The sequence below is a fragment of the Phyllobates terribilis genome, unplaced genomic scaffold, assembly GCF_046119375.1.
Source record: "Phyllobates terribilis strain yellow unplaced genomic scaffold, ASM4611937v1 Scaffold_3__8_contigs__length_932513732, whole genome shotgun sequence".
Classification (NCBI taxonomy): Eukaryota; Metazoa; Chordata; class Amphibia; order Anura; family Dendrobatidae; genus Phyllobates; species Phyllobates terribilis.
This window is the reverse complement of record NW_027362763.1, coordinates 857,250,817-857,277,282: the sequence shown is the minus strand read 5'-3', so window position 1 is coordinate 857,277,282 and position 26,466 is coordinate 857,250,817. Positions and strand designations below refer to the sequence as shown.

General features: G+C 42.8%; 1 protein-coding gene across 1 annotated transcript in view; it reads left to right on the top strand.

Moving 5' to 3' along the window:
* The window catches only part of TMEM178A (transmembrane protein 178A), a 190,806-nt gene that overhangs the window by 142,996 nt on the left and 21,344 nt on the right, over positions 1-26,466 (top strand). Inside the window, exon 2 of the mRNA XM_073672554.1 lies at positions 25,222-25,335. Within this exon, the coding sequence (XP_073528655.1) occupies positions 25,222-25,335 (114 nt within the window). The remainder of the gene's footprint in view (positions 1-25,221; positions 25,336-26,466) is intronic.

Here is a 26,466-nt window from a genome sequence, read left to right as displayed (position 1 = left end):
AGCTAATTCTTGTCTTTTCCATTTGGTCTATGACATCGCATGATTAAAAACCGACTAGCTAAATCCTTCTTAGCTCTATGTAGAGACAGGACGTTAATTTTTCCCTGTATGAGACATAAGTCACTGCAAAAGTCCATGGTAGGGGGGAGGTGCAGAGGATCTGGGTCAGGGGTTGAAGAGGTGAATGATAAATGTAGGGACAATAGGTGTCCTGTTTCTACATATAGCAGAGAAAATTATATTCTTATCTGGGTAGAAAGGCAAAATGAGGCATTGTAAGTACAAACTGCTATATACAACCCCTGGCAAAAATTATGGACTCACCGGGCTCGGAGGATTTTTATTCAGTTGTTTAATGTTGCTGAAAAAAAGCAGATCACAGATATGGCACAAAACTAAAGTCATTTCAAATGGCAACTTTAGGGCTTCAAGAAACACTAAAAGAAATCAAGATAAAAAATGTGGTACTCAGTAAGGGTAATTTTTTTCAGACCAAGCGGAGGGAAAAAATTATGGAATCACTCAATTCTGAGGAAAAAATTATGGAATCATGAAAAGCAAACACACAAAAGAACACTCCAATACATCACTAGTATTTTGTTGCACCACCTCTGGCTTTAATAACAGCTTGCAGTCTCTGAGGCATGGACTTAATGAATGACAAACAGTACTCTTCATCAATCTGGCTCCAACTTTCTCTGATTGCAGTTGCCAGATCAGCTCTGCAGGTTGGAGCCTTGTCATGGACCATTTTCTTCAACTTCCACCAACGATTTTCAATTGGATTGAGATCCGGACTATTTGCAGGCCATGACATTGACCTTATGTGTCTTCTTTCAAGGAATGTTTTCACGGTTTTTGCTCTATGGCAGGATGCATTATTATCTTGAAAAATGATGTCATCATCCCCAAACATCCTTTCAATTGATGGGATAAGAAAACTGTCAAAAATATCAATGTAAACTTGGGCATTTATTGAAGATGTAATGACAGCCATCTCCCCAGTGCCTTTACCTGACATGGAACCCCATATCATCAGTGGCTGTGGAAATTTGCATGTTCTCTTCATGCAGTCATCTTTATAAATCTCATTGGAACGGCACCAAACAAAAGTTCCAGCATCATCACCTTGCCCAATGCAGATTCGCGATTCATCACTGAATATGACTTTCATCCAGTCATCCACAGTCCACGATTGCTTTTCCTTAGCCAATTGTAACCTTGTTTTTTTCTGTTTACGTGGTAATGATGGCTTATGTTTAGCTTTTCTGGATGTTAATCCCATTTCCTTTGGGAGGTTTCTTACAGTTTGGTCACAGACATTGACTCCAGTTTCCTCCCATTCGTTCCTCATTTGTTTTGTTGTGCATTTCCTATTTTGGAGACATATTGCTTTAAGTTTCCGGGTCTTGACGCTTTCATGTCTTCCTTGGTCTACCAGTATGTTTGCCTTTAACAGCCTCCCCATGTTGTTTGCATTTGGTCCAAATTTAAGACACAGCTGACTGTGAACAACCAACATCTTTTGCAACATTGCGTGATGATTTACCTTCTTTTAAGAGTTTGATAATCCTCTCCTTTGTTTCAATTGACATCTCTTGTGTTGGAGCCATGATTCATGTCAGTCCACTTGGTGCAACAGCTTTCCAAGGTGTGATCACTCCTTTTTAGATGCAGACTAACGAGCAGATCTAATTTGATGCAGGCATTAGTTTTGGAAATGAAAATTTACAGGGTGATTCCATAATTTATTCCTCAGAATTGAGTGATTCAATAATTTTTTCCCTCTGCTTGGTCTGAAAAAAAAATTGCCCTTACTGAGTACCACATTTTTAATCTTGATTTCTTTTAGTGTTTCTTAAAGCCCTTAAGTTGCCATTTGAAATGACTTTAGTTTTGTGCCATGTCTCTGATCTGCTTTTTTTAAACAACATTAAACAACTGAATGAACATCCTCTGAGCCCGGTGATTCCATAATTTTTGCCAGGGGTTGTAATATGATGACTGCAGTATATTAATAGGATAAAAACTTTGATGGGAGTGCTTCTTTAGTTTAGATAAGTGGTGTGAAAGTTTTATTGTCCCAATCAGGGTCACAATGACTGCAGTTGCAGACTGGGCCTGTAAGGGGCCTACTGACGCCTGCAAAAACTTCAACTGGTTGTGTGTCCTCGTATGCACATTCAGCTGAAATGTATTGCGGCAGACAGACACATCGGGTCCGTGTGCTGCAATACCCTCTGCCGCTCAAATAGAGGCTAGCAGCTGATATCGGCGTGCACGTGCCTGGGGTATATGGCAGTGACATGATGCACTCCTGTTGCTTGCATGCTGAAGTCAGCTGCCAGCTTCAGAAGAGGACGCCGCGCAGTGGGATAGCGGAGAAAAGGGGAGAATAATTGTTTATTTTTTTCTATGCATTAATAAAACAGTGGCAGAATGGGAGACATATACCAGAATGGGGGATATACACTGCTCAAAAAAATAAAGGGAACACTAAAATACCACATCCTAGATATCACTGAATGAATTATTACAGTTGCAAATCTTTATTCATTACATAGTGGAATGCGTTGAGAACAATAAAACATAATTTTGATTTCCATTGATCATTTTTAATATCCCATGGAGGTTTGGATTTGGTATGATACTCAAAATCAAAGTGGAAAATCAAATTACAGGCTGATCCAATGTCAGTGGAAATGCCTCAAGACAATTAAATGATGCTCAGTATTGTGTGTGGCGTCCACGTGCCTGTATGACCTCCCTACTAGTGTTGAGCCACCCCCGTAGTGTTCGGGTTCGGTTCGGTTCGTCGAACACCGGGATGTTCGAGGAACTGTTCGTCGAACTGTTCGTCGAACACCTTAGAACACCGTCGAACACCGTTAAAACCAATGGCAGGCAAACAAAAACACATAGAAACACATAGAAAACACCTTCAAAGGTGTCCAAAAGCTGACAAACTGCTCAGAAGACGCTTTCTTTAAAAAAGCCGGCCGGCAATTCAGCAGCGGCATACACCGGTACCCGACAATTTAGACAAGAAGGAATAGAGCCTCACACATAGATTAGATAGATAGAAACATGTCAGTCACATATATATGAAGTACAGTGACAGTGTTGCTTACTGTACTTGTCATTTAGTGTAAAGGATTTATTAAAAAATATAATAGTGTTTTCATGCACTGTCTCTTTAAAAAAGCCGGCCGGCAATTCAGCATCTGTACCCGACAATTTATAACAGACAGAATAGAGCTTCACACATAGATTAGATAGATAGAAACATGTCAGTCACATATATATGAAGTACAGTGACAATATTGCTTACTGTACTTGTCATTTAGTGTAAAGGATTTATTAAAAAAAATAATAGTGTTTTCATGCACCGTCTCTTTAAAAAAGCCGGCCGGCAATTCAGCATCTGTACCCGACAATTTATAACAGACAGAATAGAGCTTCACACATAGATTAGATAGATAGAAACATGTCAGTCACATACATATGAAGTACAGTGATAGTGTTGGTTACTGTACTTGTCATTTAGTATTAAAAAAAATTGGCGTGGGGTTCCCCTTAATTTTAGTCTCTAGCGGAGGTTAAGCAGACAGCTGGGGCAGATGTTTGAAGCCTGGGAAGGGGGTAATACCCACGGAGCTTCCCAGGCTACTAATATGAGCCCCCAGCTGAATACATAGCCTTTACTAGCTATTAAAATGGGGGACCCCCCCAAAAAAATGACGTGGGGTCCCCCCTAATTTAATAGCTAGCAAAGGCTAGGCAGACAGCTGGGGGCTGATATTAATAGCCCAGGAAGGGAGCCATGAATATTGGCCCCCTCCCAGGCTAGAAACACCAGCCGTCAGCCGCCCCAGAAATGGCGCATTCATAGGATGCGCCAATTCTGGCACTTAGCCTCGCTCTTCCACGCTGCCCTGTAGCGGTGGCAGGGGGTAATAGGGCTTGGGTTGATGTCAGCTTATAATGCCAGCTGACATCAAGCCCAGGTTAGTAATGGAGAGGCGTCTATAAGACACCCCCATTACTAACCCCATAGTCAAAGTTAAAAGAAAACACAAACACCCAGAATAAAGTCCTTTAATTGAAATAAAGACACAATCCTTTATTGTTCTAAATTAAACCATACTTACCATCACGCCCATTCCAGCTGAAGCCAACGATCTCCTGCAATAAAAGAAAAATAATAAAGCAACATCATCCTTACCTTTCCATGGTTCCCACGACAGCTTCAACTCTGCTACATCGAGATGACAGGCTGGACCGCAGCAGAACGCTGCCATCCAGCCTGTCATCCCGCAGACACTGAGAAGCGCAGGCATGCTTGCGCTCTGCAGTGTCTGGCTGTGACGGCATAAAGATGAGACGAGTTCATGTCCAATGAACTCGGCGCACCTCATGCACGTCACTGACAGCGTGGGAAAATTCTCACGCTGAAGCGCTGAGTGCAGGAGAATTCTCCCACGCTGTCAGTGACGTGCATAAGGTGAGCTCATGTCCAATGAACTCAGCTCACCTCCTGCACGTCACTGACAGCGTGGGAGAATTCTCCTGCACTCAGCGCTTCAGCGTGAGAATTCTCCCACGCTGAAGCACTGAGTGCAGGAGAATTTTCCCACGCTGTCAGTGACGTGCATAAGGTGAGCTCATGTCCAATGAACTCAGCTCACCTCCTGCACGTCACTGACAGCGTGGGAGAATTCTCCTGCACTCAGCGCTTCAGTGTGAGAATTCTCCCACGCTGAAGCGCTGAGTGCAGGAGAATTTTCCCACGCTGTCAGTGACGTGCATGAGGTGAGCCGAGTTCATTGGACATTAACTCGGCTCATCTGGATGCCCTCACAGAGAGACACTGTGGAGCGCAAGCAAGCCTGCGCTTCTCAGTGTCTGCGGGATGACAGGCTGGATGGCAGCGTTCTGCTGCGGTCCAGCCTGTCATCTCGATGTAGCAGAGCTGAAGCTGTCATGGGAACCATGGAAAGGTAAAGATGATGTTGCTTGATAATTTTTCTTTTATTTCAGGAGATCGTTGGCTTCAGCTGGAATGGGCGTGACGGTAAGTATGGTTTAATTTAGAACAATAAAGAATTGTGTGTTTATTTCAATTAAAGGACTTTTTTCTGGGTGTTGTGTTTTTTTTAAATACTTTACTAGAAATTCATGGTGGTCATGTCTAATATTGGCGTGACCCCATGAATTTTGGGCTTAGGGCCAGCTGATAATGCCAAGCTGGCCCTAACCCCTTTATTACCCAGTGAGCCACCGCATCAGGGCCCTGGATGAGTTGGGTACAGCGCCAGAAGATGGCGCTTCTATGAACGCGCCATTTTCCGGGGTGGCTGCGGACTGCAATTTGCAGCGGGGGTGGCCCAGAAAGCTTGGGCCTCCCTGCGCTGCGGATTCCAGTCCCCAGCTGCCTAGTTGTACCTGGCTGGACACAAAAACAGGGCGAAGCCCCACGTCAATTTTCTTTAAATTATTTCATGAAATAATTAAGAAAAAAAGGGCTTCCCTATATTGTTGTGTCCGGCCAGGTACAAATAGGCAGCTGGTGGTTGGGGGCAGCCCGTTCCTGCCTGCTGCACCTGACTGGACACAAATATAGTGCGAAGCCCCACGTCAATTTTTTTTTAATTATTTCATGAATTTCCTGAAATAATTTAAAAAAATTGAAGTGGGGCTTCGCACTATATTTGTGTCCAGCCAGGTACAGCAGGCAGGAATGGGCTGCCCCCAACCACCAGCTGCCTATTTGTACCTGGCCGGACACAACAATATAGGGAAGGCCTTTTTTTCTTAATTATTTCATGAATTTCATGAAATAATTTAAAAAAATTGAAGTGGGGCTTCGCACTATATTTGTGTCCAGCCAGGTACAGCAGGCAGGAACGGGCTGCCCCCAACCACCAGCTGCCTATTTGTACCTGGCCGGACACAACAATATAGGGAAGGCCTTTTTTTCTTAATTATTTCATGAATTTCATGAAATAATTAAAAAAAAAATACGTGGGGCTTCGCCCTATTTTTGTGTCCAGCCAGGTACAACTAGGCAGCTGGGGGCTGGAATCTGCAGCGCAGGGAGGCCCAAGCTTTCTGGGCCCGCCCCGCTGCAAATTGCAGTCCGCAGCCACCCCGGAAAATGGCGCGTTCATAGAAGCGCCATCTTCTGGCGCTGTACCCAACTCATCCAGGGCCCTGGTGCGGTGGCTCACTGGGTAATAAAGGGGTTAGGGCCAGCTTGGTATTATCAGCTGGCCCCAAGCCCAAAATTCATGGGGTCACGCCAGTATTAGACATGACCGCCATGAATTTCTAGTAAAGTATTTAAAAAAAACACAACACCCAGAAAAAAGTCCTTTAATTGAAATAAACACACAATTCTTTATTGTTCTAAATTAAACCATACTTACCATCACGCCCATTCCAGCTGAAGCCAACGATCTCCTGCAATAAAAGAAAAATAATAAAGCAACATCATCCTTACCTTTCCATGGTTCCCACGACAGCTTCAGCTCTGCTACATCGAGATGACAGGCTGGACCGCAGCAGAACGCTGCCATCCAGCCTGTCATCCCGCAGACACTGAGAAGTGCAGGCATGCTTGCGCTCCTCAGTGTCTCTCTGTGACGGCATCCAGATGAGCCGAGTTCATGTCCAATGAACTCAGCTCACCTCATGCACGTCACTGACAGCGTGGGAAAATTCTCACGCTGAAGTGCTGAGTGCAGGAGAATTCTCCCACGCTGTCAGTGACGTGCATGAGGTGAGCTCATGTCCAATGAACTCAGCTCACCTCATGCACCTCACTGACAGCGTGGGAAAATTCTCCTGCACTCAGCGCTTCAGCGTGAGAATTCTCCCACGCTGTAAGTGACGTGCATGAGGTGAGCCGAGTTCATTGGACATGACCTCGGCTCATCTTTATGCCGTCACAGAGAGACAATGTGGAGCGCAAGCATGCCTGCGCTTCTCAGTGTCTGCGGGATGACAGGCTGGATGGCGGCGTTCTGCTGCGGTCCAGCCTGTCATCTCGATGTAGCAGAGCTGAAGCTGTCGTGGGAACCATGGAAAGGTAAGGATGAGGTTGCTTTATTATTTTATTTTTATTACAGGAGATCGTTGGCTTCAGCTGGAATGGGCGTGATGGTAAGTATAGTTTAATTTAGAACAATAAAGAATTGTGTCTTTATTTCAATTAAAGGACTTTATTCTGGGTGTTTGTGTTTTTTTTAACTTTGACTATGGGGTTAGTAATGGGGGTGTCTTATAGACGCCTCTCCATTACTAACCTGGGCTTGATGTCAGCTGGCATTATAAGCTGACATCAACCCCAACCCTATTACCCCCTGCCACCGCACCAGGGCAGCGTGGAAGAGCGAGGCTAAGTGCCAGAATTGGCGCATCCTATGAATGCGCCATTTCTGGGGCGGCTGACGGCTGGTGTTTCTAGCCTGGGAGGGAGCCAATATTCATGGCTCCCTTCCTGGGCTATTAATATCAGCCCCCAGCTGTCTGCCTAGCCTTTGCTAGCTATTAAATTAGGGGGGACCTCATGTCATTTTTTTTGGGGGGTCCCCCATTTTAATAGCTAGTAAAGGCTATGTATTCAGCTGGGGGCTGATATTAGTAGCCTGGGAAGCTCCGTGGGTATTACCCCCTTCCCAGGCTTCAAACATCTGCCCCAGCTGTCTGCTTAACCTCCGCTAGAGCCTAAAATTAAGGGGAACCCCACGCCAATTTTTTTAATAATAAATCCTTTATTTTAATACTAAATGACAAGTACAGTAACCAACACTATCACTGTACTTCATATATATGTGACTGACATGTTTCTATCTATCTAATCTATGTGTGAAGCTCTATTCTGTCTGTTATAAATTGTCGGGTACAGATGCTGAATTGCCGGCCGGCTTTTTTAAAGAGACGGTGCATGAAAACACTATTATTTTTTTTGATAAATCCTTTACACTAAATGACAAGTACAGTAATCAACACTGTCACTGTACTTCATATATATGTGACTGACATGTTTCTATCTATCTTATCTATGTGTGATGCTCTATTCTTTCTGTTATAAATTGTCGGGTACAGATGCTGAATTGCCGGCCGGCTTTTTTAAAGAGACGGTGCATGAAAACACTATTATTTTTTTTGATAAATCCTTTACGCTAAATGACAAGTACAGTAAGCAGCACTTTCACTGTACTTCGTATATATGTGGCTGACATGTTTATATCTATCTAATCTATGTGTGAAGCTCTATTCTTTCGGTTCTAAATTGTCGGGTACCGGTGTATGCCGCTGCTGAATTGCCGGCTTTTCATGTTTCACTGTGAGCACTGTTCCCATCGATTTGGGCAATCACTGTAATGCCACAACCACCATGGCTGTGGCATTACAGTGAGTGGCAGACAATCCCTGCATGATTGGTGCTCTAAATAGCACCAGACATGCAGGACACGCTTTTGGTGCACGAACAGTTATCGAACATAACCTCGAACAGCCGAATTTTTTGCAAATCGTTCGGGTTCGTCGAACAACTCGAACACCGCCCAAAACAGCTCGAATTTGAGATTGGCGAACAGTTCTAGTCGAACACCGCTCATCTCTACTCCCTACAACGCCTGGGCATGCTCCTGATGAGGCGGCGGATGTTCTCCTGAGGGATCTCCTCCCAGACCTGGATTAAAGCATCATTGAACTCCTGGACAGTCTGTGGTGCACTGTGGCATTGGTGGATGGAATGAAACATGATGTCCCAGATGTGCTCAACTGGATTCAGGTTTGGGGAACGGGCAGGCCAGTCCAAAGCATAAATGCCTTCATCATGCAGAAACTCCTGACACACTTTAGCCACATGAGGCCTAGCATTGTCATGCATCAGAAGGAACCCAGGGCCCACTTCACCTGTATATGGTCTCACAATGGGTCTGAGGATCTCATCCCGGTACCTAATGGCATTCAGGAAACCTCTGGCTAGCACATGGAAGGCTGTGCGGCCCTCCAAAGAAATGCCTCCCCACACCATTACTAACCCACTGCCTAACCAGTCACACTGGAGGATGTTGCAGGCAGCAGAATGTTCTCCATGGCGTCTCCATACTGTCACATCTGTCAAATGTGCTCAGTGTGAATGTTACACACACGCCGCTAGGTTCAGATAGGGTGAGATGGGTTTCATGAAGTCGTTGGAATCCTGGGGAAACCATTACTCAGGGCGACCATAGGCTGCAGCTTCTCTCAGGCACACAATAGTTTCAGTTGCTGACCAGACACATCTGACAAGAGTCTTTTTCAACAGTTTAACAGTGGAATTTAATCTGAAGCATGGCCAGTGCAATTCAGGGATATTACAGCAACAATTTTCATTACAGTACAGTTTAATAAAGCAGGCACAGTAACGTCAGTCTCTTCAGTAGCATAATTCAGCACAGATTCGATCTCTTAGCAGCACACTTCTATGCATACACAACCACAGGCTTTTCGTTCACAAGGACACAATAGTACACAGCATTCTTTATCCTGCATGGAGATGGAGGGGGGAGGTTGATGAGGGAGAAGATCCCTATGACACAATTCGTTCCAGTCCTTATATTTCTGCCCGATAATACTCCACACTGTTAACTCAAGGAGTCTATCTGACCTGTGTTTAGCTTCCCTCCTGACCTGAATTCTGTTCCCTTGCTTTCTGTGAGATACAGATCACACATCACCTCTCTCTTTGGCTCCAGCCAGACAGTAAATAAGTTCCCCACAATCCCCCTGGGGCCCTGCTAAATACTCCCTGTCTCCTGTGACTGTGTTAACCCCTCTAGTTGCTGGATGTTTCTGAAGCACAATACTTCCAGTCTCTTGTGACTGTGTTAACTTTAATAGTTGCTGGATGCTTTTGAAGCAACAGCACTACTTCTGCATGTCACATGAACCTGCTCTCATCCGTGAAGAGCACAGGGCGCCAATGTTGAATATGCCAATCTTGGTGTTCTCTGGCAAATGACAATCGCCCTGCATGGTGTTGGGCTGTAAGCCAACACCCACTTCTGGCTGTCGGGCCCTCATACTACCCTCATGGAGTCTGTTTATGACAGTTTGAGAAGACACGTGGATGTTAGTGGCCTGCTGGAGTTCGTCTTGCAGGGCTCTGGCACTGCTCCTTCTGTTACTCCTTGCACAAAGGAGGAGGTAGCTGTCCTACTGCTGGGTTGTTGCCCTCCTACGGCCCCCTCCGCATCTCCTGGTGTCTCTTGATATCTGCTCCATGCTCTGGACACTGTGCTGACAGACACAGCTACTCTTCTTGCCACAGATCACATTGATGTGCCATCCTGGATGAGCTGCACTACCTGAGCAACTTCTGTAGGTTGTACTGTAGACACCACCTCATGCTACTTTACCTCTAGGTGTGAGAGCTGTGACAAATGCAAAAGTGACCAAAACAACAGCTTTAAGGATGGGAACAGAGAAATGGTCTGTGGTCACCACTCCTTTATAGGGGTGTCTTGCTAATTGCCTATCATTTCCTCCTGTTGTCTGTTCCATTTGCATAACAGCAGGAGAAATTGATTCAAAATCAGTGTTGCTTCATAACTGGACATGTTGATTTCACAGAAGTGTGATTGACTAAGAGTTACATTGTGTTGTTTAAGTGTTCTCTTTATTTTTTTGAACAGTGTATATACTAGGGTAGGGCAAAGGATAGGGGACAGATATACCAGGATGGGGCCAGGAAGGGGAACATATATAACAGGATGGAGGGCATATATATACATATACATATATAGCTCTGACAAAAATAAGAGACCACTGCAAAATTTTCATTTTTTTCTGATTTTTCTCTTTATAGGTATATTTTTGAGTAAAATGTACATTGTTGTTTTATTCTATAAACTACTAATGACAACATGTTTTTAAAATTCAAAGCTAAAAATTTTGTATTTATTTGCAGCAAATGAAAAATCGTCAAAAAAATAAAAAAGAAACCGTGCTTTCAGACCTCAAATAATGCAAAGAAAACAAGTTCCTATTCATTTAGAAACAACAATATTCATGTTTTAACTCAGGAAGAGTTCCGAAATCAATATTTAGTGGAATAACCATGATTTTTAATCACAGCTTTCATGCGTCTTGGCATGCTTTCTACCAGACTTTCACACTGCTTTAGGGTGACCTTATGCCACTCCTGGCGCAAAAATTGTAAGCAGTTCTTCTTTGTTTGATGGCTTGTGACTATCCATCTTCCTCTTGATAACATTCCAGAGGTTTTCAATGGGGTTCAGGTCTGGAGATTGGGCTGGCCATGACAGGGTCTTGATGTGGCGCTCCTTCATCCACAGATTGATTGACCTAGCTGTGTGGTGTGGGGCATTGTCCTGCTGGAAAAAACAGTCCTCAGAGTTGGGGAACAATGCCTGAGCAGAAGGAAGCAAGTGTTTTTCAAGGATAACCTTGTATGCGGCTTGATTCATACGTCCTTTGCAAAGATTAACCTGCCCAATTCCAGTCTTGCTGAAGCATCCCCAGATCATCACCGATCCTCCACCAAATTTCACAGTGGGTAAAAAACACTGTGGCTTGTATGGCTCTCCAGGTCTCAGTCTAACCATTAGACGACCAGATGTTGGGCAAAGCTGAAAATTAGACTCATCAGAGAAGATTACCGTACTCCAGTCCTCTATGGTCCAATCCTTATTGTCGTTGGCAAACTTCATCCTGGCTCTCCTTTGTTTCTCATTGAGGAAAGGCTTTTTTCTAGCTTTACGTGACTTGAGGCCTGCCTCTAGGAGCCTGTTACGAACTGTTCTTGCCGTGCACTTCACCCCAGCTGCCATTTGCCATTCCTTTTGTAGGGTACTTGATGTCATCCTGCGGTTGCTGAGTGACATTCGAATAAGATGATGCTCATCCCAGTCAGTGGAGAGTCGCTTTCGCCCTCTGCCAGTCTGTAGCTTTGTTGTCCCCAATGTCTGCTGCTTGACCTTCGAAATTTTAAGGATGGAGGCAACATGACGCTCACTGTATCCCTCTGCTAGTAAAGCCAGAATTGAGCACTTCTTTTCCTCACTCAAGACTTTTCTTTTCAACTCCTTTGGCATGCTTAAAAGTTGTTTTTTCATTCAAAAAACTTTTGGGCTATTCCTAGCACTTGTTTTGCCATCCAGCTTGTCCTATTGCAAGAGGATTGTGAAGACCACAACAGTGTTTTTTATACTTTCCCTCGTTGCATAAGATTTGGTTCAGGTGGTCACCGAATCAGAAGCACATTAAGTAGAATGAGGTGTACTTTGGTTGGAATTCAACTGATACTGGAATGGAATGACTGTCAGACATGTAGAGATGGTGATTTTTAGAAAACTGTGCAGTGGTTCCTTAATTTTTGCCAGAGCTGTATATATATACACACACACACCAGGATGCGGCCTACATACACACACACACACACCAGGGTGGGGGGGGGGTGGCCCTGTTCAACTCTCTTGGTCCATCAGGCTCTAGTTACGCCACTGGTCCCAATACCAATATAAGATCAGACACACTGTCTCTGGAGCAGATTCCTCAGATTTTGTATTAAGTCATAAATCCTTGTGACAGATTTAGTCCTATGTGGAGGTTATCAAAGACGGACATAAATTTTGATTCCCAGACTCATGGGTGGAGAATTAGGTGATTTGAAGTTGCTTTTTAATTTGACAACTTTCATATTGTATATGTTGTGTTCATAGGCGGATTATAAATGAGGGCAATCTGGGCTACCGCCTGGGGCCGAGGCACTGGAGGGGTCCATCACCAGATTTGCCCTCATTATAATGTTTGTGCGCCGCCATCTGCAACAAACATTTCCGGCTAGGAGCTCCCCTGACTCTGTGCTACCGACGATACAGAATGGCAGCACAAATGCCGCAGACCCAGTGGAGCTCCCATCGCCTCTGCGATATGCCAGCGCGATGACGTCATCACGTGTCTGCATGCATGTACTGGTCAGACTGGAAGTGGAGCCTCAAGTACCGGAACAGAGCATCGGGGGAACGGCAGCGAGGTGAGTATGTCTGTATGTGTTTTTTTTTTTTTTTTAATAATAAGTGTATGGAATGTAGGGGCTCACACTGTATACAGGAGGCTATGTGAGGGCTCACACTGTATACAGGAGGCTATGTGCGGGCTCACACTTTATACAGGAGGCTATGTGCAGGCTCACACTTTATACAGGAGGCTATGGGGGGCTCACACTGTGTACAGGAGGATATGGGGGGCGCACATTGTATACAGGAGGCAATGTGCAGGCCCACACAGTATACAGGAGGCTATGTGCAGGCTCACACAGTATACAGGAGGCTATTTGGGGGCTCATACTGTATTCAGGAGGCTTTGTGCAGGCGCATTATGTACAGTGGGGGAAATAAGTATTTGATCCCTTGCTGTTTTTGTAAGTTTGCCCACTGACAAAGACATGAACAGTCTATAATTTTAAGGGTAGGTTAATTTTAACATTGAGAGATAAAATATCAAGAAAATCACATTGAATAAAGTAGATACATTTTTTTTTCATTTTGCAGTGAGAAATAAGTATTTGATTCCTCTGGCAAACAACACTTAATACTTGGTGGCAAAATCCTTGTTGGCAAGCACAGCAATCATCTTTTTTTGTAGTTGATGATTAGGTTTGCGCACATGTTGGGAGGAATTTGGATCCACTCCTCTTTGCAGATCATCTCTAAATTATTCAAATTTTGAGGGTGTCGCTTGGCAACTCGGAGCTCAACTTCCTGCATAAGTTTTCTATGGGATTAAGGTCTGGAAACTGGCTAGGCCACTCCATGACCTTACTGTGCTTCTTTTTGAGCCACTCCTTTGTTGCCTTGGCTGTATGTTTTGGGTCATTGTCTTGCTGGAATACCCAGCCATGACCCGTCTTCAATGGTCTTACTGAGGGAAGGAGGTTGATGGCCAAAATCTTGCGATACATGACCCCATCCATCTTCCCTTCAGTACGGTGCAGTCGTCATGTCCCCTTTGCAGAAAAGCACCCCCAAAGTATAATGCTTCCCCACCATGCTTCAAGGTTGGGACAATGTTCTAAGGGTGGTACTCATCCTTCTTCTTCCTCCAAACACAGCGAGTTGAGTTAATGCCAAAGAGCTCAATTTTTGTCTCATCTGACCACAGCACCTTCTCCCAATAACTCACAGAATCATCCTGGTGTTCATTGGCAAACTTCAGACAGGCCTGCAAATGTGCCTTCTTGAGCAGTGGGACCTTGTGGGCACTGCAGGATTGTAAACCTTTAAAGCGTAATGTGTTACCAATGGTTTTCTTTGTGACTGTGGTCCCAGCTGCCTTGAGATCATTACCAAGTTCCCCCCGTGTAGTTTTAGGATGATCTTTCACCTTCCTCATGATCATGGATACCCCACGAGGTGAGATTTTGCATGGTGCCCCAGATCGATGTTGATTGACTGTCATTTTGTATTTCTTCCATTTTCTTACTATTGCACCAACAGTTGTCTCCTCACCCAGAGTCTTGCTTATAGTTTTGTAGCCCATTCCAGCTTTGTGCAGGTCTATGATCTTGTCCCTGACATCCTTAGAAAGCTCTTTGGTCTTGCCCATGTTGTAGAGGTTAGAGCCCAACTGATTAATTTTGTCTGTGGACAGGGGTCTTTTATACAGGTGACTATGTAAGACAGCTGTCTTTAATGCAGGTAGCGAGTTGATTAGGAGCGTCTAATTGGTCTGTAGAAACCAGAACTTATAATGGTTTGTAGGGGATCAAATACTTATTTCTCACTGCAAAATGCCAAAAAAAATTATCTAATTTATACAATGTGATTTTCTTAATTTTTTTTGGATATTCTATCTCTCAATGTTAAAATTAACATACCCTTAAAATTATAGACTGTTCATGTTTTTGCAAGTGGGCAAACTTACAAAAATTTAAAGGGATCAAATACTTATTTCCCCCACTGTACATAGGAGTGTATATGGGGGCTCATACTGTATATAGGGAGCTATATGCGGGCTCATACTGTATATAAGAGTCTATGTGGGGGCTCATACTGTATATAGGGAGGTATGTGGGGGCTCATACTGAATATAGGGAGCTATGTGGGGGCTCATACTGTATATAGGAGACTATGTGGGGGCTCATAGTGTATATAGGAGGCTATGTGGGGGCTCATAGTATATATAGGAGGCTATGTGGGGGCTCATAGTGTATATAGGAGGCTATGTGAGGGGCTCATAGTGTATATAGGAGGCTATGTGGGGGCTCATACTGTATATAGGGAGCTATATACGGGCTCATATTGTATGTAAGAGGCTATGTAGGGGCTCATACTGTATATAGGGAGCTATGTCGGGACTCATACTGTATATAGGAGGCTATGTGGGGGCTCATAGTGTATATAGGAGGCTATGTGGGGGTTCATAGTGTATATAGGAGGCTATGTGGGGGGCTCATAGTATATATAGGAGGCTATGTGAGGGGCTCATAGTGTATACAGGAGGCTATGTGGGGGCTCATACTGTATATAGAGAGCTATATAGGGACTCATACAGTATGTAAGAGGCTATGTGGGGGCTCATAGTGTATATAGGGAGTGATGTGAGTACTCATACTGTATTTAGGTAGCTATTTGGGGTTCAAACTGTATATAGGAGGCTGTTTGTGGACTGATACTGTATATAGGGAGCTATGTGGGGGCTCATACTGTATATAGGGAGCTATGTGGGGACTCATACTGTATATAGGAAGCTATGTGGGGGCTCATAGTGTGTATAGGAGGCTATGTGGGGGCTCATAGTGTGTATAGGAGGCTATGTGGGGGCTCATAGTGTATAAAGGAGGCTATGTGGGGGCTCATAGTGTATATAAGAGGCTATGTGGGGGCTCATACTGTATATAGGGAGTGATGTGAGTACTCATACTGTATTTAGGTAGCTATTTGGGGCTCATACTGCATATAGGAGGCTGTCTGTGGACTCATACTGTATATAGGGAGCTATGTGGGGGCTCATACAATATGTAAGGGCTGTGTGAAGGCTCATATTGTATGTAGGGCCTTTTTTGGGGCATATTACCTTGGCCTGTGAGTTGTTATCCTCATTGCAGTACGGCTTATGGTCTCCTTTTTTGTCCTGATTGAAGGCATTCCCTGATGAACCCCTGAATGACCAAAAGATGGGGAAAATGTGTCGGAAGGAGATGACATTAAGCTAAGTACATAACTATTCATACTATACAGAGTCTATACATATATAGGATAGTGCATGTCCATAGAAACGTGACTATGAGGTATATGGATGTTTTGTGATGTTAATTGCACTGCCACTTGACGAGCCATTGATAATCTGAAGGGTTATTCTTTGTTTGACAAGGACATCATATACGTTTCTTCCTGGACTTTGTTAGAGGTTTTTTTTTCTGGTCACATTGTTGAAAAATATTTATATCCACCTCAGCCCACTAGTATCTATATTGTATGTTTTTTCAGTGGGTATGGAAATTATTCAGACTCCTTTAAATGTTTCACTTAACAACAGTACTTACAAACTCAAATTCCAGGCGTACCTGGAATGGAGCATACTAAGAGGAATAAATATAAAGCACATAAGATCTCATACCAAAGGAGTCATGCGTAAACACCTGCTAAGGTATAAGCCATAAGGTCACAAGCTTTTCCTATCTGTGACAGGGCATGCTAGGTGCATAATGCATGCAGGCACCTGCACAGAAACATCCCATGTAAGAAGGAAAATATGCAAGTTACGTGGAAGAAGAGCGAGGGGCCTGGATATGGGCAGAGCCACGCCCCAGGGAAAGTGCGGGCTCATCACCGGAGCCCGCACCAAAGAGGGGGATGTGACCTTGGACATACTCATATGTCCAAGGTCGTAAAGGGACTAAAGGGATGTTTTCATCTAAATCCCTATTTGATGCCATAAGCTAAGCTATTTTCTATTATATTTGCTTTAAAAATTCCCTATCCTTCCCTAACTACGCTATCTAACTGCTAGTCTATTTCTTTTTTACTTTCTGTCTGATGACAATTTGTTTGAGTGCCCCCAGTGCATCCTGGGTTTATTCAAACAAAGCGTCATCAAAGCAGGGGGCCGAGGCTACAGTCACTGTCACAGCCCCTGCCCCTCCCTGAGACGAAGCAACCTTTAGGCTGTGTTCACACGATGCGTATTTCATGCGTTTCCGCGGCGTTTTTGCAGTTGCGTAAACGCCGCGGAAACGCATGAAAAACGCATGGTAGAAGGGCAGCAATGTTCCCCAATGGAAATCCGCATGTGCTGTGCCCATGATGCGGATTTTTCCGCAGCGTTAACGCTGCGGTCAAAAATCCGCAGCATGTCAATTAATTTTGCGGAAACGCGGCGATTTCGCCGCCATTGACTTGCATTAGAACGCGCCAATTCCGCAAGACAGCATTTGTACTTGCGTAATTGGTGCGTTCTAATGTGCGGATGGTACCCGGGTGTGGAGGAGAGGAGAGTCTCATCCACACCCAGGTACCATTAAAAAAGCTGTAAAAAGAAGAATAAAATAAAAAATAAATGTATTCTTACCTTCTGTCGTCCCGCGCAGCGCTCCCGCTTGGTTCCCGGCACTTGCAGTGAGTTGTAGGACCTGCGGTGACGTCAGAGTCATGTGACGGGTCACGTGACGCTGACGTCGGCAGGTCTTTCAATTCAAAGTTGCCGGCAGCCGGGAGAACGGAGTGAGCAGGACAGCGCGGGCCATCAGAGGTAAGTATATACACTCTCTCGGTTCACACTGTATAAATCCATGCTGTTTGCATGGATTTATATAGTGTGACCTAGTTATCAAGCACTTTCCAGGTGATGCTAAAATCGCCTGGAAAGCGCTTGTCAATCTGCATGCGGAAACGCATGTGAATCTGCATGTGGATCCGCATGTATTCTGCAGGAAAAACGCATGCACAATCTGCATGCGTTTTTTCTGCCAGGGAGATGCAGAAATGATGCAGAAATTTTCTGCTTCATTTCTGCATCGTGTGCACATACCCTTATTGTTGATGTGTATATAGAGTCCATGGTGAGCTACAGAGCATTAGAGATTGAAAGAGAAAAATTTGTTTTCTCGTCAGTAGGAAGGGTAATAGGTAGGATAGCAGACTTGTAAATTAGTGTTACAGCCTAAAGGGATTTTCCTAGTTTGTAAGTTATTGAAGACATGAGAAAGAAAACATGAAATGAGTAGAAAGTGGGACACAGCCCTGACCTCCCAGGACTATGAGACTACTCCCTCAAATCAGGACAGTCTAGCTGGATGGACGGTTGTAAGCTACGCTTTATCTCTTGGTCCCCTGTGAAGTTGCATAGGTTGGACCAATGGACTGTCCGCCCCTGGCTGGGGCCTGCAATTGGATGTATCAGTTACATGTGATATACTTCAGCCAAGTACCCAAAAACGTCAGGAAACACAGGAGAGACGGTCCTGGAAAAGGACTCATGCTGGTAGAACCTGTCAGCTTCCTCAGGCCTCTCAAACTGCAACAATGATTTTTGAATCTCCATAGATTCAATTTTTTGGAACTGAGCTCGCGATATTCTAATTAGTGGGTGACAGGTCGTGGTGGTTTTGTTTTCCCCAAACAAATTTTCCCACTAATCATGTTTAAATGCTCCTGTTGGTGTGTGACATGATTTGCAAGAGCCGCGTCACCGCCACCTCTTTGCAAATCTCTGCCACCATGGCAATGCATAATAAATTAGGTGCAAGCTACTCAGCTTTATTGGTGAACTGCTCATGCCCAGGAAGGCAGCAGTGATGCAGGACACAGTCATTCATGAGATTTGCAAAGAGTCGGCGGTAATGGCTTGATAAGTCCTGCGTCACTTCTGTTCCCTTGGGCATGTGCAGTGCACTGATAAACCGGAGGAGCTTATACCCAGCTTACTGTGAAAACAACACCCAACCTAGTCACTCACTAATTAACATATCGCAGGCCCAGTTATAAAATTGGTTTTATGGAAATTCAAAAAACTTTAAGTCACTAAATGGGGCTTGTTAGGAAGTACATAAAAGGTACAATAAAAACATAGTGGCAGTTTGAGGGACCTGAGGGAGCTGACTGGTTCCCATTAAGGGGAAACGCTTGCATGTTTTGGAAGGACACTGACCATTAGTCTTGGCCATGTTGTCAATGTATTTTAGGGCAGGAATAAAGTTGCTATATGCGCTGTATCTGGTTTCTCCCTGATTTGTATTGTCAAAAGTAGGGAAGCATAATGTGCTAAACTGTTCTACTTCGTTATTAAATTAATTTGCTTGTATTGAATGAAGCAGAACATGTGTGAGCCTGTGTAGTGAATTCTGCATTACTCTCCTGTAAAATCTGTGAATTTTAATTAAATGCAGTACACTAAGAATTATAATGGGTTTGTTGCCCTCTAGTGGTTGAAGAACAGGTAGCAAATTTTCCTCTAAATCAACATATTGTCAAAAAAACATAACACATTGACTTTTCAATCCAGGTGGTTGCAATGTATGGAAACTGATTTTACTTAGCGACTGGCAAGACCAGCAGTTAATATTTTAACATCTTTACATTGAGTCTTCTGACTTACTTTTGATTTTAGTACAAAAGACTTTTGTGTAAAATTTATTTACATATTTTAATCATATGTCAACCGTGAAACTATATTTCAATATGAGTTTGCCATTTTTAAATTGTACATTGCTGTTACTGTGTGCACAACTGAATGGGAATCTTTCACTAGGTTTTTGCTATGTAATTTAAGAGCATCAAAATGTAGGAGCAGAGTCCCTGGTTACAGGAATGTGTCACTTACTAGGCTTTGCTTTGCTGTTTCAACACAATCAGTGTTTCATCAGCAGGAGATTATAATTACAGGACAACTTGGCCTTGTGCCTCCTAGTCCAACCACTCCCCCAGCACTGATTAGCAGCTCTCTGTCCCTATACAATGTACACATAAGCTGTGGTGTGGACGGATTATACACAGTTAAACAACTGGGTTCTGCTAGATCTGCAGCAGAGAAAACTGTGACTCTATCAAAATTGCTGCATCCAGTCAACTAAGTGATGCTTCGCTGGAATCAGGGTCTCTGTCCCTACCTCATGCTGATGTTAAATTACATAGCAAAAACCTGTGAAATATTCTCTTTAAAGGGAACCTGCATCTAGATTCCTGCTACCCAAACCACAAGCTGCACCTTTTACCAGTTTACTAGCCTAGACCGCTATGTATGTTACCACCAACAATATAATCAACTGTTATCTGCTGGGTAAACATTGTGCAGAAAAATATTGAAAAAGTGAATATTTCTTTTTTAACTCTCTGCTTAAATGAACATAGATAGCCAGCAACTGTACTTGGTTAAAAGGTTGTCTGTATTACATTACCAATTTTAAACTGCCACATTAGGATATATGAATGGAACAGACTGGGGTTTGCTGCAGAAGATTAAACCCATCACGACGTATAGGTATGTCATAGGTCGCCTCCCCCTCTTTGATGCGGTCTCCGGCGCTGTGCCCCCAACAGCTGGAAGCGCGTCACTAGCTCTGCCCATCGGCGACCCTGTCACATGATCGCGAGGCACCGATGTGTTGGCATGACATAGCAGATGATCAATTCTGCTACACATAGCATGGCTATCAGAAGATCGCAGATTCAAGTCTCCTATAGAGACTATTGAAGCAAGCAAAAAGTGTAAAAAAAAAAAAGTTTTTTAAGATATTAAAGAAATTTAAAAAAAATTAAGAGTTCAGATCACCCTCCTTTTGCCCCATTCAAAATAAAACAATGACAGAAAAAAAATATACACATATTTGGTATCACCGCGTTCAGAAATGCCCGATCTATCAAAATATAAAAATAATTTATTGGTAAACTGCATAACAAGAAAAAAAAAAAAACGCCAGAATTAGTTTTTTGGTTGCCGCAACATTGCAATAAAATGCAATAACAGGAGATCAAAACATTGTGTCTACCCCAAAATGGTATCAATAAAAACATCAGCTCGGCGTGCAAAAAATAAGCCGTTACACAGCCTCAGAGCCTGAAAAATGTAGATGCTACGGGTCACGGAAACTGGCGTTTTTTTTTTTTTTTTTTTACAAACTTTGGATTTTTATTTTACCAAAAAAGAACCTATACATGGTATCTGCAAACTCGAAATGACCTGGAGAATCATAATGGCAGGTCGGTCTTATCATTTAGTGAACATGGTAAAAAAAAAAAACAATTGTGAAATTGCGCGTTTTTTGCACTTGAAATATTTTTCCGTTTTCCAGTACACTATATGGTAAAATCAAAGGTGTCATTAAAAAATACAACTCGTTCCATAAAAAAACAAGCCCTCACATGGCGATATTGACGGAAAAAAACCCCCGCAAAAATGCAAAATCCCAAGGTTTTGAAAGTGTTAATATTTGTGTGTCTTTCTGAGAATAAGGCTATGTGCCCACGATGCAGAAATGCTCAGGATTTTTTCCTGAGCGTTTCTGCATCTTCCTGGCAGAAAAAAACGCATGCGGATTGTACATGCGGATTGTACATGCGGATTGTACATGCGGATTGTACATGCGGATTGTACATGTGGATTGTACATGCGGATTGTACATGCGGATTGTACATGCGGATTGTACATGCGTTTTCCTGCCAGGGACATGCGGAAGTGAAGCGTTCTTCACATGCATTTCCGCATGCGGGTTGACAAGCGCTTTCCAACTAGCAAGCACGACTAGAGGGAGCCTGAGAGTATAAACTGAAATAGCCGGATATGCAGTAAGCTCCTGCCCTCTTGTGCTCCAGCACTTCTAGTGTCAGCTGCTTATTACTTCTCTATGGCCACATTCACAAGGCCTTAGAGAAGTAATAAGTATCAGTATTTGTAAGCCAAAACCTGGTGTGGGTTAAAAATTTCAGAAGTGTTGACATGTTTCTATTATACATTTCCTCTGAGTGTGTCAACTCTTGATTTTGGCTTACAAATACTGATGTAAAATACTGACCAAATACTGAATGTGTGAACGTGGCCTAACTCTGTCTTTGCACTGAATCTGAGCTTTGTAAAAGGCCTCATTCAGATGTCAGTGTTTTTCACGTACGCAAAAATAGTACTGGTGACATCAGTGTTTTGGATCAATCAAATTTAGGCAAATTTGCATAAGTACACAAAAAGGTCAATAAATCAGTAAAGGTGGTAATAGTAAGTATTTAGCTAGTAGGACTATAGTGTATATGGTATGCACCAAAATATAGAGAACATATAAGAAAAAAGCGTAATTACGACCATAATGTAGAAAGTTGTAAAAGGACCAATCTTTATTGCAAAATATTAAAACAATTTTTAAAAATGAAACGCTCATTTGAGCCAATTAATAAAATGGCATTACATTCCAAAAGATGTATACTAAAAAATATGTACACATGTAGTCAAAATTGTGGTACCCCTCGTTTAATGAAAGAAAAACCCACAATGGTCACAGAAATAACTTGAATCTGACTAAAGTAATAATAAATGAAAAATCTATAAAATGAACAAATGAAAGTCAGTCATCGCTTTTCAACCCTGCTTCCACTGATTTTTTTTTAAATTTAACTCATGAAATAGGCCTGGACAGAAATGATGGTACCCCTGAAAATAATGTGACAAAAGGGACATATTAAATCAAGTTGTGTCCACTAATTAGCATCTCAGGTGTCTACAATCTTGTAATCAGTCAGTGGGCCTGTATATAGGGCTACAGATACTCACTGTGCTGTTTGGTGACATGGGGTGTACCACACTCAATATGGACCAGAGGAAGCAAAGGTAAGAATTGTCTCAGGAGATTAGAAAGAAAATTATAGACAAGCATGTTAAAGGTAAAGGTTATAAGACCATCTCCAAGCAGCTTGATGGTCCTGTGACTACAGTTGCACATATTATTCAGAAATTTAAGATCCATGGGACTGTAGCCAATTTCCCTGGACGTGGCCGCAGGAGGAGAATTGATGACAAATCAAAGAGACGGATACTACGAATGGTAACAAAAGAGCTCTAAAGAGAACTTCAAGTTCAAGGAACATCAGTGTCAGATCGCACCATCCGTCGTTGTTTGATCCAAAGTGGACTTCATGGGAGAAGACCAAGGAGAACACCATTGTTGAAAAAAAATCATAAAAAAGCCAGACTGGAATTTGCCCAACTACATCTTGACAAGCCACAAAGCTTCTGGGAAATGCCCTATGGACAGATAAGACAAAAATGGAAGTTTTTGGCAAGGCACATCAGCTCTATGTTCACAGATGGAAAAATGAAGCATATCAAGAAAAAAACACTGTCCCTACTATGAAACATGGAGGAGGCTCTGTTATGTTCTGGGGCTGGTTTGCTGCATCTGGCACAGGGTGTCTTGAATCTGTGCAGGGTGCAATGAAATCTCAAGGCTATTAAGGGATTCTAGAGAGAAATGTGCTGCCCAGTGTCAGAAAGCTTGGTATCAGTCGCAGGTCATGGGTCTTGCAACAGGATAATGACCCAAAACACACAGCTAAAAACACCCAAGAATGGCTAAGAGGAAAATATTGGGCTATTCTGAAGTGGCCTTCTATGAGCCCTGACATAAATTCTATTGAGCATCTTTGGAAAGAGCTGAAACATGCCATCTGGAAAAGGCAACCTTCAAACACGAGACAACTGGAGCAGTTTGCTCATGAGGAGTGAGCCAAAATACTTGTTGAGAGGTGCAGAAGTCTCATTGACAGTTACAGGAGTCGTTTGATTGCAGTGATTGCCTCAAAAGGTTGTTCAACAAAATATTAAGTTAAGAGTATCATCATTTCTGTCCAGGCTTATTTCATGAGTTTAATTTTTTTTTAAAATTCTGTGGAAGCAGGGTTGAAAAGCAATGACTGACTTTCATTTGTTCATTTTCATAGATTTTTCATTTATTATGTTTTTCAGATTCAAGTTATTTCTGTGACCATTGTGGGTTTTTCTTTCATTAAACGAGGGGTACCAACAATTTTGACCACATGTGCATATAAATATGTAACAGCTACAAAAATTAATAATATTTAGCATAGTAATTTAATGATAAGAGTCCACGAAGCACAAAGTACACATAATAGGTAAGTACTAAATCTGAATATGGACAAATAAATGCTGACAATCCTAAGCAATCAATTGTAGCATGATCCAAGATAGGATCAGAAAAAGATGCAAGAAGATGAAATTACCAAATTTTGAAGTGAATACCAGATCCCTGACGCACGTTTCTGCGCTAATGCCTTCTCCTGGGAGAGTCATGCAGTGTTTTGGATGCGCGTTCCATCAGTTTGTCATCAGTGTTACACCAGTGGGTTTCACGTATTGATAAATAAATTACAAAGCTTTTCTGATCCTTTGCCATGTTAAACACAAACAGCATATGCATGGCCCATGGATGCCATCTGTGTGCTGGACATGTTTTTCATGGACCCATAGATTCGTATTAGCATTTTTCATCCATGCTGCCGGGATAAAAAGGACCACTCCGTAGATATGAATAGCAGCATAGTTTATAATGGGTACGTATTCTATCTGTGAAAAACACGGATAGAACATGCACGTGCAACATGGTCTGAACGAGGCCTCAGAAAAACAAAGCCCTGACAACTAGATATATTGAAAAATTAATTAGCACAGAATTGTGGACATAAACCTGATAAAATGTTATAATGCCGAAAAAAAATCATCAATCCATAATCAAAATAGCCAGAAAAGAAGCACAAACATACAACATCATTAAAAAAGGAACTTCTTAATGTACACCCTATCTTGTGATATTCTTTGTTATGCTGATTGAATAATTTTTATGATTCATAAATAAAGATATTTTTAGCCCTTACTAAGAAGTTCCTTTTTTTATTGATGCAAAACTGATAAAAGTTGGAAATTTATTTTAATATTTCAAATTTGCAGAACAAAAAGCTTGTTTATCTCTTTTTTTCTGGGTTACTATGAAGCCAAATGTATTTTGATCTATTCTACCATGTCATTTGTTTTGCTAAAGTCTTTGACATATTCATTAGTAGATGTCAATCGACCATTTTTAAACACAGACCCTGGTGAGAATGAGTAATGTCTGAGTGTGTAATTATCAAGATTGAGCTTCTTTAGATGAATGTGCTGTTTTTTTACACATACAATGGTATGTTAAATTGCTTTACTTTTTCTTTGAAGGAATTGCTCAGAAATGCACAGCTATCAAGTATCACTTCTCTCAACCAATTCGCCTGAGGAATATTCCATTCAATCTGACCAGGACTATTCAGCAAGATGAGTGGCACCTTCTCCGTAAGTAGAATGCATTAAATAAAACCAAACTGCAGTTATGATAGAGAACAGAGAAACAGTTTTACAGACTCAAACTAAATGAGCTATTAAAGAAGTTTTTCTCTGCACTACAGATATTTAAAGGGAACCTGTCATGTCTTATCTACTAAGTAAACTGACCCCATTGCGTTGTTAGTGATGCAATGTGCATCACTAACACGCTTTTTTCATTAAAATTGGTGCAAATATAACTAGTATATAACATTTTGTATACTTATCCTACATGCTCTTCAGTCCTAGGGGTGTGATCCTCACATTCAGTAAGAGATGGTGTCGCATTCAGTCAGGGTTGGTGCCGCCCACGTATTTGAATTTTGCTGCAGGCAAGCGCTGACGTTATGGAGCGCTTGCACAGTATGACACTGCCAGGTAGTAAAGCTTTGCAGCGCTGGGAGCCGCGCATGTGCTGTGACGCGCGGCTCCCCGCTGGTGCACAGTGAGGCTATGTCGTTTCCAGCTTCACTGCGCATGCGCTATGACGAGCTGCTCCCCGCGCGTGCGCAGTGAAGTTCCCAGCTACACTGTGTGTGGCTGGAGCCACTCGTCACAGCGCATGCGAAGTGAAGCTGGGAACTACACAGCCTCACTGCGCACCCGCGGGGAGCCGCGCGTCAAAGCTTTACTGCCTGACAGTGTCATACTGCGCAAGTGCTCCATAACGTCAGCGCTTGCCTGCAGCAAAATTCAAATACGTGGGCGGCGCCATCCCTGACTGAATGCGGCGCCACCCCTGACTGAATGTGAGGATCACACCCCTATAACTGAACGAGCAGGTAGGATTAAAAGTATATAAAATGTTACATACTCATATTTTCACCATATTTTCATTTTAATGAAAAAAGCGTGTTAGTGATGCACATTGCGTCACTAACAATGCAATGGGGCAGTTTACATAGTAGATAAGACATGACAGGTTCCTTTTAAAGGTCTCGCTCATTTTAGTGCAGTTTCCTAAAGTGAAAGCTTGCAGAAGGTAGGACCCCAAAGGTCTAATCCACATACTTTTTCTATCAGTGGTTTAAAAAAAACAAAAAAAAACACGTACCCAACCATAATGTATGACTATTCACATGTCAGTTTTTTTTACCAGCA